We start from the raw sequence: 16,005 nt of genomic DNA, 5'->3' as shown, positions 1-16,005 counted from the left end.
ATTTGACATTTACCTTCCTAAGCTTGATCCATGGATCTCGTCAAGCAAGCTTAGTTTTACTGTAGTAATGAAGAATAACACTTTTTTAAGAAAAAGATTTATTCAAAGCCACTTGATGAAAACTATAAATAGAAAAATAAGATAAACAAATCAAAGTTTAAGTAGGTAACAAATGACAAATTATTAATCATTGGAAGCTCTAGCCCTCTTAGTTTTAACTCCGGTCCTTTTAGCCGTGTTCGGCCTCTTCCTGGTCCTTTTGCCTAACTCTTCAACATTGACAGGGTTGTGACTGCCGCTTAAAGGTAAACCTTGTTCTGGCTCCACATCACACATAATAGCATCTCTATATTCTTTCAACGTTTCATCTTCAAGAACTTGCATTGGTTCCGGTTCTATAATCTTGCCAAGTGTTGTGGCATTTTGCAAATTGACCTTTTCCATTGGGCTTAAGACCTCTCCCACGGGGTCGGGTTGGCTACCTTGAGAAAGCGTTTCGGCGATCAGTTGGTCAACTAAACCTTCTTCTTGGTTTTGGAAGAATTTGCTGATCACTGATTTTAGCTGGTCGGGGATTATTTTGCATGGTGAAACGAGGCTGTGAACAAGGTAAACGGGTCACATGAGCACCTAGAGTAGCTAGATGACCATATTCTTTCCAATTATTACTGAAAAGGTGATAAGTAGACTTACTCAGAATCCGATCCTTGATCAATGATGCCATGTGAATGCAAAAGTTTCATCAATTTGGAGGCGTTTACAGGTGATAAAGCGAATTTATCCACGAGGTCCTGTGCCCCGATCACGGACACGTAAGAACACCACTCTATGGTTCGACGGAAAATGCAAAGGCACTGAAAGAAATGCACAATACACAAACATGTATTAGAAACTAAATATGAGGGATCATTGTCTACTCTGGCTTCTTAATATTTCCATTATCGAGACAAGCATATATTGGAATTGACTACAAATGATGTAGGATAACCATATCACCTCCAGTCAATTCCAACAGTTGAACTTTGATTTTGTACCACAATCTCCCAAAAATATATTAGCGAAAAAGAGGGATAGAGTACCTACTGTTAGTTACATACTGAAGGTAGGTAGGTACTCTCTGCCTCTAAATCCTTTGCCTACTTCAGTCTTAACAAAAAAAATAGAAATTTTATAGAAGAATTTTACTTCTCTCTTCTTAACACTAAGGGAAGCCAGTCGCTGGTCAGTGGGGTCTCTGCTGGGGTCCATGTCGGAGCACTCGGTGCAACAATGGCGTTGCACTTTAGCTGCCTTCTCGCGCAGTATGCCGTAGCACGCGGCATGTTGTAAAGTGTTGCAGTACCTTTGCAATCAGGAGTTTGAATTAAAGAAGTTAAGGGAAACAAATTTATTTTTTTAATTTTCATAAGGCCTAGGTACGAAGAAAACGCTGGATGGATTTGGCAAGAACAACATGGCAGCTTTTTTTTACTTCAGTCTACTACTTAATTGCTAAGACGAACCTAGAGTTACTGTTGTTTCTAACTCTTAGGCATCTAGATAAGAAAAGGGTTATTCAATGATTTCCCAACTACTTATCTACCTTTTCAAAAACTAGTAAAATGTGTAAAATCTTATGTACTCACTGGCAAGTCAGAATAGCATGTATTACGTCATCAGCATCATGCTTGTTGCACGGACATAGTACCCGCATCTCACTAGAGGCCGATGCACTTCTCATTGCTGAACCTAAAAAATTGCATCGGAAAATTATTATCTACCAATTAACAACGCGTAGGTACTAAAAGGTATATAGAGGTATAAGTGATGAAGCTAGGGTATTTTTTTTTAAGTTTTTATGGTAAGTAAAGCTCAAGAGTTTGTTTGATTTCTTGAACGCTCCATTTTCAGAAACTGTCCGTTTCAAAAATTAATTCAGTATTAGGCGTTTTTGTGTTTACGGGACACGAATGATAGCGAAAGTTTTACATACATAGACAAAAACGGAAAATACAAATATATTTTAACTTACTGCTCTGAAAATCGTCCCGATCATTTTGGGTCAGCTTTGGTGGGTTTTGTGATGGCTGAAAATGAACGAAATATAGATCAAGATGTACCTATTAAAAGGTTTGACCAGAATCATATACATATACTATCGACGAATGTAGGGGAGATGTTCCCAAAACGGGTAAGCTAAGGGAAGATGTTAAATAAAATAACCAAGAACATTACATGCGGCTTGTATTTGTACTCATAGGGTTGTTTATTAGTGTCCGACCGAAACTGGTTTTCCAGCCGAAACCGAAACCGAAACCGAATGTTCGGCCGTGGCTTCAGTTTCGGCCGAAACCGAAACCGAAACCGAAACTCACATGGTCAAGTATAAAATTTCTTAAAATACTGAAATTTGGTGTTTTTTACCATTATTTTGCATTAATTAGGGCATGAAGTGGAAACACAGTATATTAATTCAGTTTGTTGTAGGTATTGTAATCATTTATTTAATACAATAAATACTTGCAAACAGCTTTTGATGTATCACTGATACTTTTATCAAAGTACTGTCAAATCGGATTTGTTTCTCGTTGTGACATTTTACTCTGAAACAATTAAAAATAAAACCGTAACAATAACAATCGGACAATAGGTCATCGGAATGAAAAACAAATCTCGAATAAGATTACCTATAAAACGTAATTTATGAAATTAAACACTTCACATTTTTTATTTACTTACAATTTCTTTTTTACATGTGACTTCATTTGTTAATAACAACAAAACAGTTATTGACTCAATATTTAATTAACTATATAAATCATTCAAGTACAGAAACAAAACAAAAACTTACATGTTATCAGTTCCATCAAAACATAACCTCAAATAATGTTTCCGTCGGACGCACACGCACTGACTAAGTTTTATTGCATTACTACGGAGCTATCCGAACGGCACACGATGATTCCCGAACAGAGCCGACGGCTTACGACACAGCTTTGCCGCGGAAAACGAAGTTAGGCGAACGTGCGTGACCTTGCGAGATAAGTTTCGGTTTCGGCAAAAGTTTCGGCCGATTTTGGCCGAAACCGAAACTGCAGCCGAAACTTGATTTTTGGCCGAAACTCGGCCGAAACCGAAACCGAAACCGAAAGTTCGGTCGGACATTATTGTTTATATAATAAACTTTGGAAAACATAAGATAGTCTTAGTAATCTTCTTCAAAATTCAGAAAAAAAAACAAAAAAAATAAACCCCTTCGAAATACCCGCTTTGCCCTCGGGGGGGTCCTAAAACGGGTAGCGCCTTTGGGCAAAGCAGGTAATGAATGAATATATGTGATAAATGAATTAGAAAACGTATCTTAGCCTCCTGTTATCCAGGAAATCTTTATCGTTAATTAGTCTCCTTAATTATGTTAAACAGTATTCTTATTTTGATCAGTCTAGATCACTTTTTTACTTTATTAAATGTTACATTTGAAATTATAATCGTACCAGCAGATAATTTTGTTAAAAATCAGAGAAAACATATTTTAATTTCTTTTTCACGCTGTTCCTGTACTTCTTCAGCTCTCTGTGGCTTCCTTTGTCTTCGATTCGCTTTCTGTGGGATCAATTGAGGAAGTGGTCCCTTATTTTAAATCGGGTAGTCACCCGTTATGCCCCTACCCGTTTTGCCCAAAAGCACGTTTTAAATTTCAACTACCTTAACCTTAAAATAGTAAACAAGGAGTCCACTAAGTATTCACAATTAATAAGCATATAACATGCAAAATGATAATACAAAACTGCGAAAACCGTATCTTGCACCATATTTGAGTAGTCAGCACTAGCATAATCCGATTTTTTATAATAAACTCTGCAAAAAACTTTTTTTACATCTAGGGGTGGTAGTGCACCGCTCTACACTCACAGGTTCACACTAAGACCTATAATATACGAATGGCAAAGCCTACCCGTTTTAGGAAGGGTACCCGTTTTAGGAACATCTCCCCTAGTGTTCACTTATTTTCTGATTTAAATAATATTCCAAGACTTTTTTGCTGAATAAATCGCGGGTAAATACCTACTAGGGACTAAATAATTACTTCTGTAGGTACTTACATTAGCATCATGGCTAGATCCCAAGGTATCCCGAATATAAGTCCTTGTAGTCATCCTGTGAAAAGGCGTCTCCACATATCCCAACTTCACAGACTCCGGTAGTGTGGACTCTATGTGATCATGTTCCTCTATGGCGCTTAAAAACCCTGGCGCTTGATAGCCTTCTGGTGCATCTGAGATATTAAATATAGGTATAATATTAAAAGTTGCCTTATATGCAGTCAAAAAATCTTAGAAGGATGATAATGTGATGATAGAGTATCGATCTTCAGCGTGTTAAATTGTAAAAGTAAGACGTATTTATTAAGTCTAAGAGACAACTGCATTACTCATTTAGCCACATCGAGGTACCTACGTATGTTTTAAGAACCTGCTTAGGACCTAGGATACTTAGGACAAAAGTCCTTACCTTCATTATAATACAGACGCAAGCTGACGTCATACGACTCGGGCATTTCCATCTGACAACCTTGCATGATGACCACACAAGCCCTGATCAAGTGGATAGTCCTTTCCCGAACATTTTCGAATGCATATCTCGTTGAAGTTTTGGCGTTATCCTTAGTTTTAGAGTGGACATTCATGGCCACCCCATCGGCATTGTACAAGTATTCAAATACGTGGTATTCTGCTAAGTTCTCCATTTTGCAGTCGCCATCGTAAAAACATATTACTAATTGGTGTAGCTGTAAATTGAAAAAAAAAACCTTTACACTCTTATTTGCATAAATTCAGGTAAGTAACTGGACGTTGGTAGGATAGGCTCTATTAACTCTATAGTCGACGAGACTGCAGTCGCAACTGCTTTTTGTTTTCACCTATTGGCTTAGAAAACGCACGAATTAGCCATTGGTCCGACTATCATTGCTGCTGTGCTAAGGCTCATCTTCGGAAGTACGAAAGCAAATTGATTTGTTCTATAGAAAAGACCGACTTGATGCTAATTCTAACTTACTGACATCAAATTACTAAAGCAAATGAAAAATCTGTATCGGTAACTTACGTATTTCTTATCCAAAGCCTCAAAAGCTTGGGTTAGTGCCGTGCTCACAAACTCGGCTAGCTCGTCCCTACATCTTTTCTTCAGAATCCGTAACTTAATACCTCCGAAAGTCTCCATAGTGTAACTTTCTTCAGGAAAAACGTTCTTCAAATATGTGATGGTACTGATCGCGACTACCGTCAACTGTTTCATAAAAGTTGCCGAACTTGTGAACGTTTCGGTTGCTTGAACTGGAAATAGTCTCGACCATTCTGCCACAGCCTATTTCGAAGTAATTGCTTACTTACTTTATTTCTTTTATTTACCTTCATTGATTGGTGTAGGTATAAACTAAACAAACTGATTTTCATAACCGATTTACTGATGTAAGTAATGTATATCTATTTTTCAATTAAACTGAGCCTTTTGCATCTGCCCGCCATAAAGCAAGCGCCTCGCAACGTAACAATAGCAAATTAACTTTAGGCAAAAGTTGCGCTAAAGCTTGGTTATTATAGTACCTAATGATAATAAAATTATACAAGTTTTAACTAAATCAATACTGTAGGAATACATATAGATACCTGCGAAGTAAAAGTAGATACTAAAGACATTTTAACAACAATTTTGAAGTTCAAGATTCGTTCAATATAAAACCAACTAAAAAATAATCCACTGAAAAATCTATTAACATTTTTATTTTCCCGCCGTTACACTGCGCATGCGTGCAACTATGTTATTTTGCTATACACACGCGCGCATTCTCACACCAACCATAGATAAATTATACAGTGTACCCAAGTTTTATGGAAATTTTAATGATTTTCAACGATTGTTAAATATAAAATGTGGTTTTACGTTTTAGAAACAAAATCAAAAGCATCATACTTACCTAACTCAATGGGACTTACGAATAGCTCATTTTATTATAAAGCTATACAAACTATTTTTTGACTATTAAATATTTCTTTTTTCAAACTTACTGTCATATTTGGAAACAAATGACGATGTGACATGACGCTAATAAATCAAAAATAATTTTGAATACTTTATAGTGAAAACTGCAAAGGATTTTTGATAATAAAAATATGCTGTGCCCTGAAGCTTATCTAGTGCAAAATGAGACAGTTCCTAAAGAAGAAGAAGAAACATGCCGAAAGAAATGTAAAAAGATACCTGGTGAAGGTACTGGCAGCTTAGAATTAAACTCCTACAAAAATCCCAAAACTTGGAAGAAGTCTATATCTAATTTCTTTCGCAATCAGCTTCGTCCAACTAAATCGAACGATGTAAGTGACTTTTATAAAATAGAAACATTATGTAAGGGGTAATCTGAAAGATCAATTAAATTATGCAATATTACAAATTGGTTATAGTTTGTTGCGCAAATTAATAGATCTTCTACTAGATGGCCCCTTAGTCTAGATTTCTTTAGCATTAAGAACACTTTCTCAAACATATTTGATTTTCAGGGAGATCGGCCATCAGGAAGCAAAGAACAATTCGAAGATAAAGAAATAAGTCCAGAGCAAAAATGGCAATCTTTAGGGAAAATATTCAGGCGCCAAAGTTTTGACCACTACAACAAGTCATCAAATCAGCAAGGAGAATGTTCATCTCCAAACAAACGTCTTGCTGTGAAAAAAGTGTTGTCAAGCTATTTCGGAAAAATCAAATCTTCGTCTGCTACAAATGATAAATAGATTAAATTTTGAGTAAAGATTAAAGTTTTTTAAACATTTTCTTAATTATTATTATTTCATAACAATATTCGGGTATATGGGAAAGTGGTGCGGAAGTCGTGGTCGCCTAGTGGGCAAAGAACCAACCTCTCGAGTATGAGGGCGCGGGTTCGATTCCAGGTCAGGGCCCCGATTCTCCTAAATTAATAATGTCAAAATCGAATAGAAATCGAATCGCAATATGATCGTAATAGCAGTTTTAACCATATCGGGCATTCTGTTACTAATAAAAGACCAATCGTATTCGATTGACATTTGATTGGTGTGCGATTGGTCTGCTATTTCTGTGATTTTGGTCTATACGGTAGTTTGCTGTACAATCATTTTGCAATCGTAAATCTTTGCAGACAAAATGATTCATTATTGAATGACAGAAAAGGATATAAAAATGAAAAAAATGCGGAATGCCACATACGCTTCAATCGTAATCGAGTCGGGATTGGATCTCAGTCGAATCGAGTTGAACGTGAATCGTATGTTGCTTAAGTAAAATTAGGAGAATCTGGCCCCAGTTTAATCAAGGGGTATCAGGTTGCCCGGGTAACTGGGTTGAGGAGGTCAGATAGGCAGTCGCTTCTTGTAAAGCACTGGTACTCAGCTGAATCCGATTAGATTGGAAGCCGACCCCAACATAGTTGGGAAAAGGCTCGGAGGATGGATGGATGGGGCAGTGGTCCGAAGTCAAATATAAATTCGTTTTGTAATTAATATTTCTCCTTTGTCGCTGCCGGTAACGATTCTACTGGTTTTGTCGCTATGCAAAGAGCTTTCAAAAAAACCGCAATGCTCGTTTGTTTAGTATATCTTGTGCTCGTAGGTCTGTGCCACAAAACTGACCAACTTTATAGACTATTAAAGATACTCACGCCTTCTGCTGATCGCCAACGCATTTTAGTTTCTAGTTCTGCTAGTCAGCGGTCGGACCCCAGAATTTTTTCAGAAGTGGGTAAGGTCGGATTAATGCTACCTCCGGTGTTCTAAATGTGGTGAATTAATAAGTCCTCTGCTCCTCTCCACTCGTATGTAGTGTGAACCAGCGGCGGCCCTAGCCATTGCGAGGCTACGTGCGGCAGGGCTATGCGAGGCCCTTTGCCATACGTGAAAAGTATGTGTTGCGAGAGTAAGCTGGTGTTTTGATTTAGCTAAACGTCATGTTTGAGGAGGAATGCTCAAGTTAAACAAATTATGTTTATGTGATTTACTACAGTTTATGTTTATGTGATTTAAAGAATCACAAAATTAACAAATATTAAAATGATCTGGTGCTTGCGACTTTTCTTAACACTAAAATCTTTAATTAAATCAGAATAATCCAATGAATGAGCAACGTCATTTCGATCGAAAGAAAAGCAAGGGCTGAAAGTCGATCTTGTGTCATCGAATTCCTTAAACATGTTTTAATAATTTTAAGCCTTGAAAAACTGCTTTTTCGATATTACTACATATTTTATTATTCGAATTCTCAATACTATTTCGGTAGTGGGATAAATTTCAGTTAAATTATTTTCTAATATATAATATATATTTCAGCACATAATATTCAGCTCTTCATATAACTGATCAGGGCCGTCTCTAGCTCATGTAGCGCCTGAGTGCAATCATCACCCAAGCGCCACCTGTGTATCTAATGACAGATTTTGAGGAGTACATATTGATCGAAGTACTTAGAGTAGTTACAAGGAATATTAATAAGAACATTCGAACGGAAGTCACTTTTTTGGTAGGTAAAGGACTTAAAAAAATGTTTCCAAATCATTGTAGGCTCAAACTGTTGGCCAGGTTTAAGTTATGAAAGTTGAGACTGAACAATGTAATTGTAAAAATTAGCGCGAGCAAAGCGAGCGCGCAATTTTTTTTTATTTTGGGACACAGAAAGTTCATAAGTTTTAAAAAGTGCTGTAAAGTAACAGTCGGAAGCGCAAACCGTTTTGTTTTTGAGGACTCCATAAATTTTTTTTTGCTTCATTTGCCTTATGAAGTTATCACGGTAATGTATATGTATATAATATTGAGCGAGCGAAGCGAGCGCGAAATTTTTTGAGCCTACGACACAAAAGTACCTGATTAAGGACATTGTAAAGCGAATAGTAGCCGCGAACTTAGACAGCGCGAACTTTTTTAAATTATTTGTTTGAAGATTCACATATTAAACTGGGAATTATGTAAAATAAAAATAAACCGTGATTAGAGCGAGTGCCATTTGTGTTCGTTGATTCGGTGCGTCAATAAAAATAATAAACAATCAGAAGTACAGTACATACATTGTCATTTAGCCGCGAGCGTAGCGAGCGAGAATTTGTTTCACTTATTTGGAGGATGTTAAAAGTGAAAAATATTAGTCAGTATCATGATACAATGTGGAACTTCCTTATCAAACGGGTGTAATTTTTTCGAAATTTCCTGGTGGTGGGGCGTCCCGCGGCGCCCCGGAGATCGAGGCGCCCGGGTTATTCGCACACCCTGCACCATTGGTTAAGACGGCCCTGTAACTGATTCAGCTCATGTAGCACCCGGGTGCAATCATGACCCAAGCGGTTCATTCGGAAACTATGAGTAATTTTCTTGTTAATAAAAGAACTTAAAGTTCTGCTAAAAAAGGGTGAAAAAAACAAAACAAGTGGAAAGTACCTAAAGCAACCGCGAGCGAAGCGAGCGCAAAAATTTTTGACCTTTTGTCACTAAAGCACCTAAACTTGTATAAAAAAAAATAGTGCAAGGTGAAGTCGCGAGCGTAGCGAGCGCGAAAATTTTTGAGTTTTGGGACATAAAAGTACTCTAATCAATTTTGAAGGAAAGGTATTGACAAGTGAACAGCCGCGAGCGCAGCGAGCGCGAATTTTTTTAATTTTTTTGATTTAAGGACTCTCAAATTAAACTCGGAATTAAGCAAAAATAAAAAGAATCCGTGACTGGATCGAGAGCCAGTTGTGGGTTGTAGCGCGAGGCCCCCCTAAGCGCGAGGCCCTGTGCGACGGCACAGTTCGCACACCCCTAGGGCCGCCACTGGTGTGAACTTTGTAGAGTTAAATCTCACCGACAGTCGATCAATGTAAACACATACAGAGATAAAAATGGGCATACATGATTGGCGGTTAAAATATTGCCATCAAATAATTTTGAAGCGTTATCCTGTTAACCCGATTAATTTAAAGGCTTGAAATACCGGGATATGAATTTTCTATTATAAAATGGAGCGACTAGTTCTTATTTAATTTGTGACATTTTGTACCAAACTCGTGAGGGCAACACTTCTTATTAAAAAGTTAACTGACGTTTCTGCAGGCAACTCGAGCACGGAGTTCATTTTCTGCTTCTTTTTGTGTGAAATATTTTTTTCGACTATTGGTTTCGTTTACCAATACAATATTTCGGTAATTTTTAAGTTTAGAACATATTTAGTTTGTAGTTTCAATGAGTAAGTTAATGTGCCCATACGCCCTTGAAAACAGTGTATTAAAAAAAATTGTGTCAGCATAGCAACAGCACTTCGGTACATATAATTCCTATTTTGAGGGATATCGTTCAGTGTAAGAAGACAGGGTGCCTTTGTGAGGTGAGTGTTTTGCCTTAATGCTCAAATATCGTTGGCATCGTTGGCATTAGACTTGTGATAATGTTCTTCAGGGTATACCTTTATGCATTCGTTCCGTACGTATAACAATACATACTTTATTATAGTGAATGTCCACAATATAAGTAGCAATCGTACGCATTGTTTCCCGCAATATTAGTATGGCTCCCGGTAAAATTATTAATTTGAACACAACATTTCTGAACAATAGCCTCATGAACATGTAGTCTTTGGCATTAAGTGCATTATTTGCTTATTGAATTCACATCTCAATGATAGGATGATGTCATATTTTACATGTAAACTACACAATTTGTGTCATAATTTTACAAAGTTATGTATTGTTACGGACTGAGTGATATGAGGCATTGAAATTGCACCTTGAATGTAACAAATGCACTCACTGTTCATTACCCATGGACAAGCATACTTCCTGTAACAACTACTTAGAATATGAATGGCTCGGTATCAAAGAACATGTCAAAATATTTTCTTTTTCTTTATATTGGGCCCAGGAATTTATTACTGATGCATGGAGATCAGAATATACATTCACAATCAACTTAAAAAAATATTTCTGTTATGTTTGGATAGAGTAAAAAATATATTATAATTTTTTAAACTTAGACTTCTAGTAAAATAAAATAAAAATATACATTCTTTTTAATAATTAACTATCACCCATGTTTAGGTTAGTTTAGCTTAACTAACCTCTTTAAAAACAATAATATAGTATGATTCATAAACAATAATCATAAAAGTTTCTATATCACTCTGAAATTACAAATAAATAAAAATTTGGCTGTAATAAAGCTTTATATATAACTAGCTGCTTTCCCTAGATTTGAAACTGTGCTTGCAGTAACTATTGCTCATACTATTATACTCAGGAAGTGTAGCTTTCCAACAACATAATTTTTAAAATCGGTTGTATAATTTTTGGGTTTATCCATTACAAACATCATCATCATCTCCCGAGCCTTTCCCCAATCATATATTGTTTTTTTTTCACTTTTGTATGATTAGTATAGGTAGACAGCATTCAGACATATTTCTTGTCACACGGGTAAAACTGTATGGAATAACTAGTGCACAATAACAGTAACTATCACTGTTAAATTTATCTTAGAAGTTTACTATGAAATCTAATAGTGTCTCCTGGAAATAATGTTCTTGAACCACCACCACCAACCAAACATACCATATTTATTGCTCTATTGTTAATCAATTCCGCAAAGATTGTGTTTGCTAAACAGTGAATTTCTATAACTGATCTATCATTAACATTAACTTCATATAAACTATTTCAAATTTCAATCTTTAATTCCAAAATAATGGATAGTTTGGTTATGAGTAAAACACCATAATTAATCATATTCTCGTTTGTATTTGATGTTTTCCCACCATGTTTTCCTAGAATTGGTGGTGTTAAAGATTAATGGTGTTAATTATAGGTATAATGATGCCCAAAGAGTTGTTTTGTCCTGAAACGCTTAGCTGTAGAAACTGGCTGCTTAATCTATATGCCACACTTTATAATACGGTTAATAAAACCTAAGTCTTTTTTTTGCTTCTGATCAATTAAATAATAAGCAAACTAAAGCATAAAAAGATGGTACGGTACGGTTGATCTATTTTGGTCTATACCAAATCTATATAAATAAAAATGAATTGTTGTTCGTTAGTCTGATTAAAACTCCAAAACGGCTTGGCCGATTGAGCTGATTTTGGTTTTAAAATGTTTGTCGTAGTCCAGGGTAGGTCTAAACGGTGAGCAAATAAGGCTAGTTAATAATAAAAAAAAATGCTTGTAAGCATTTCTTTATTAATGTATGGCAGACCTCTATTAGCTATCTGCCAATTTTCTTACTAGAATTTGGTATTTGACATTAATATTAGGGGCCTTAAGCCAAAATTTTATCTCTAGTGTCCAGTTTAGTGGATATGTTATAGAAATCTGTAGGTAGAAAGAAGCACATGGTTTTATAATGTTTATCGACTTTATTTACATTTGTATAAAGCATGGCACTTCAAACCAACTATGAACATAACATGAGTATTATGGGACTTTTGCCCCTAATTTTCCTGTTACGTTTTCAAGAATTGATAACAATGTGATGGGAAAAAGTACTTATTTTATTGTTTACATACAATTGAACAAAATAAATGAATTAATTGATTATTAAATTGGTATTTGTCTTTTTTTAACTTTATCAGTTCCGTTTTAATTAGGAAAGGGCTGAATATTTTGATGGGTGAACATTAGAAACATAATATGTTGAAACAAATAAATAATAATAAAAAAGTAACCAGCACTTTAACTAAATAAATATTTATTTCTTTACTTTCAGATGAGAAATGAGGATGCATGGAGGAATACTAGGATTCAAATCAAGAACACACTAATTTAGTATTTTGTAAGTTTAAACTGGTGCTTTTATCTTATAAGATGATTACACGAAGATGGTTTCATCCCACACTAACAGGGGTGGAGGCAGAAAAGATACTCTTAGAATGTGGCCACGATGGCTACTTCTTAGCAAGACCCAGCATGAGCAACAAGGGCGACTTCACACTATCTGTACGGCGAGGTAACGAAGTGACACACATTAAGATACAAAATAATGGCGAGTTCCTTGACCTTTACGGAGGTGAGAAGTTTGCCACACTTTCAGAACTCGTTCAATACTACATGGACAACCAGTGTCAACTGCGTGAGAAAAATGGGAACGTCATTAGGTTAAAAACACCTCTTAACTGCGCAGATCCTACAACTGAGCGCTGGTACCATGGGCAACTCACTGCCAAGGAAGCTGAACGGGTTATGCTAGAGAATGGTAAAAATGGTTCGTTTCTGGTTCGGGAGTCTCAACGACAACCTGGCGACTTTGTTCTATCAGTGAGAACGCGAGATCGAGTCACACACGTCATCATCCGCCGACAAGATAACAAGTACGATGTCGGTGGAGGCCAACAATTTCCAGATCTTGTCAGTCTAATAGAACATTACAGAAACTTTCCGATGGTCGAAACCACAGGTGAAGTGTTGCGACTGATCCAGCCTTTTAACGCTACTCGTATCCAGGTGCGACATTTCCATACGCGAGTGAAACAACTTCAAAAAGAAAACGAAGGTCCAATAGAGAGTATGGCATACAAACAAGGCTTCTGGGAGGAATTTGAGACTCTGCAAATGATGGAGAACCTTCAACTTTTCGACAGGATGGAGGGATCAAAGCCAGAAAATATACGAAAAAATCGGTACAAGAATATTATTCCTTTCGATCGTACCCGAGTGGTGCTAAAAGACATACCTCCGGATGCACCTCCCGGCTCGGACTACATAAACGCCAATTATATTCGATGTGAAATGATAGACATGGGCTCTGACTTTCACGACTCTTGTAGTAACGGCTCTTATGAAAATAGCCCCTATATGAGTCGAGAATCAAACAATTCGCCTTCAAAGAGTAAAGACAAGTTGTCACCAGTTCACACAAGTGTTATTGTATGTGAAGAAAAGTTAGGTAACGTCAAAATTCAAGGTAACGGCACAAAATCAATCCCACCTTTTGAGCCGTCTGTCCTTCGAACAAATCCGAATTATGTTAATACCACAATACCGAAGTCAACAGAGGAAACTGAAAATGGTGTTGTCGATCACGTCTACAATAAGATATACATCGCCACTCAAGGTTGTTTATCGACCACCATAGCTCCATTCTGGTCGATGATATGGCAGGAGGACGTTCGCATAATTATAATGACAACAAAAGAGATCGAACGTGGTAAAGTAAAATGCGAACGATACTGGCCAGAATTGAACAAAACAGAAGTTTTCAAAAAGTTTACTGTACAAAATGAATTTGAATCGTCTACGCCAGATTACACGTTGCGGCGTTTTGTGGTTACGAAAAAAGAAGAAAGCAGCGTTAAAAGAACAATTTATCATTTTCACTTTACTGCGTGGCCGGACCACGGCGTTCCATCGGAGCCGGGCCGAGTTCTGAATATACTGTTAGATGTAAATTATAGGCTGCAACAGATTATGACCGGGCCGGATCCACCCGCACAAGCAGTCGTGTGCGTCCATTGCTCGGCGGGCATTGGCAGAACAGGGACCTTTATAGTCATCGATATGATTCTAGATCAAATAAGGAAAGAGGGATTCGACTGTGAAATCGATATCCATCGTACTGTTCAAATGGTGCGAGACCAGCGCTCTGGTATGGTGCAAAACGAGGCACAGTATAAGTTTATTTATATGGCCGTTTTAGAGTTTATTGAAACTGAGAAACAGAGAATTGGTCTTGGACCGGAATCGAGCCAAGACTCTCCTCGTGTGTGGTCGCATTCCGTACCTTTTTTATGAATCGAGCTAAAAGCGCGAAGAAGTTTCTAACGAAAGCTTTATCGCGTAAAAAATTGTAGAAGATCACATTCGTGGTGACCTTCCCAATTTTCTCTAACACGTGCTTAAAATTTCGATTTGTTATATATAACATATTAAATATTTTATTATTTTTTCCGTCGTATTCAAGATTCTACTTAGTAGCGCATGACAAGAATTAACGTGGTTTTAAGATTTAACACTGCCAACAAGCAAAATATAAGTCTTAAAAAGAAGAAGACTATAAAAATATGGTTATTAGCTGCGAGATGCAGGGCCGATAACTCTTGATATATAGTTAAACGGGCACTATAAATTAATAACATTTTGAGTAAACAAGTCCTTCGTTCAGAGTTGTGATGATTATGGCCTACATACATTTCTAGTAACAAATGGCAAAGGCCCGTTACTCGAGCACGTAGTAACTTGAACACAATAATAATGTTTTTTATTTATCTCAAAACAAGGATCTGTCGTAGAGTTTTACTCATACAGATGTCTATTTTTTATTAGTAAACGTAGTGATTTAATTATCAACAATACAGTGTACCTTTTTAAATTTTACCATATCAATGAATCAATTAATTTCAATGAATAAATAATTGTATTATGCATTTAGAACGTAAAGTAAAAATATATTATTATTATAGCAGAACAATCTTATATGGGTGGGATAACGTGATCGGTGATAAAAATTATTATATTCGAGTATTGAACATTAAATGATTTTAAAACTAAGTCAAGCTGATCGCTTTTGTACAAAACACCCAAAGTGATTATATTACAGTAACAAAATGAAATTAAGGAATTTTAATATCAATGCAGATGACATTTTTGGAATGAAGAAGTCGCACAATAAAATATTTAATTAGCACTTTGTATAATATTTTGTATATTTCGTTAAAGATTTTATTTTAATTAACGGCCTGATTTTATTATAACGTGTTCTAAACCTCTTCGCGCTTAGCCGTAGGTTGTTCCAGCGATGAAATAGTATTAAGTATTCGTACGAGGGCTGCCTTTTAAGTTGTGTCGTTTGAAATAAGTATAAACAATTCAATAGGTTATTACTGTTTATTGTTTTTTTAAGAATACTTAGGTATATTTGATGTACTTTTGCATACGTTCAAACCAGTTTTTGCAATATTTATTCCATTCCAAAGTGGGGGTAGTCAAAACGGCCTATTTTCAAGCGTCAACAGCTTCTTCAGGTGTGCTGAAAGGTAGACCACGAAGAA

At 36.3% G+C, this 16,005-nt stretch overlaps 3 protein-coding genes and 1 long non-coding RNA gene across 5 annotated transcripts; 2 read left to right on the top strand and 2 right to left on the bottom strand.

Annotated features, from left to right (window-relative positions):
* Positions 1-113: 113 nt before the first annotated feature.
* Positions 114-7,834, bottom strand: LOC110374412 (uncharacterized). Of its 2 annotated transcripts, none has more exons than XM_064036691.1 (9): positions 7,673-7,834; positions 5,086-5,346; positions 4,492-4,768; positions 4,083-4,255; positions 2,012-2,066; positions 1,626-1,728; positions 1,186-1,342; positions 694-854; positions 114-598 (listed from the first exon to the last, which is right to left on the bottom strand). In XM_064036691.1, exons 1-9 carry the CDS (start codon positions 7,694-7,696, stop codon positions 184-186), a joined length of 1,626 nt encoding a protein of 541 aa, XP_063892761.1. In that variant the 5' UTR covers positions 7,697-7,834; the 3' UTR covers positions 114-183. The 2 variants fall into 2 exon arrangements, with proteins under 2 accessions (XP_063892761.1, XP_021187781.3); XM_021332106.3 differs by lacking the exon at positions 7,673-7,834 and adding an exon at positions 5,649-5,925.
* On the bottom strand, positions 2,406-2,874 carry LOC126055368 (uncharacterized). Its single transcript, XR_010276900.1, has 2 exons — positions 2,831-2,874; positions 2,406-2,582 (listed from the first exon to the last, which is right to left on the bottom strand). It is a non-coding gene; the product is annotated as an uncharacterized LOC126055368 (long non-coding RNA).
* LOC110374413 (uncharacterized) lies at positions 6,051-6,807 on the top strand. Its single transcript, XM_021332108.3, has 2 exons — positions 6,051-6,353; positions 6,537-6,807. The coding sequence occupies exons 1-2, from the start codon at positions 6,153-6,155 to the stop codon at positions 6,765-6,767; spliced, it is 432 nt and encodes a 143-aa protein (XP_021187783.1). The 5' UTR covers positions 6,051-6,152; the 3' UTR covers positions 6,768-6,807.
* Positions 7,835-10,043: 2,209 nt separating the features above from the next.
* LOC110374388 (tyrosine-protein phosphatase non-receptor type 11) lies at positions 10,044-15,776 on the top strand. The gene is made up of 2 exons (XM_021332068.3): positions 10,044-10,359; positions 12,729-15,776. The coding sequence occupies exon 2, from the start codon at positions 12,827-12,829 to the stop codon at positions 14,747-14,749; it is 1,923 nt and encodes a 640-aa protein (XP_021187743.1). The 5' UTR covers positions 10,044-10,359; positions 12,729-12,826; the 3' UTR covers positions 14,750-15,776.
* Positions 15,777-16,005: the final 229 nt, after the last annotated feature.

Source organism: Helicoverpa armigera, chromosome 10 (assembly GCF_030705265.1).
Source record: "Helicoverpa armigera isolate CAAS_96S chromosome 10, ASM3070526v1, whole genome shotgun sequence".
In the NCBI taxonomy this organism is placed as follows: Eukaryota; Metazoa; Arthropoda; class Insecta; order Lepidoptera; family Noctuidae; genus Helicoverpa; species Helicoverpa armigera.
The sequence above is the reverse complement of the archived record's forward strand: the minus strand, read 5'-3'. Positions and strand labels throughout refer to the sequence as shown.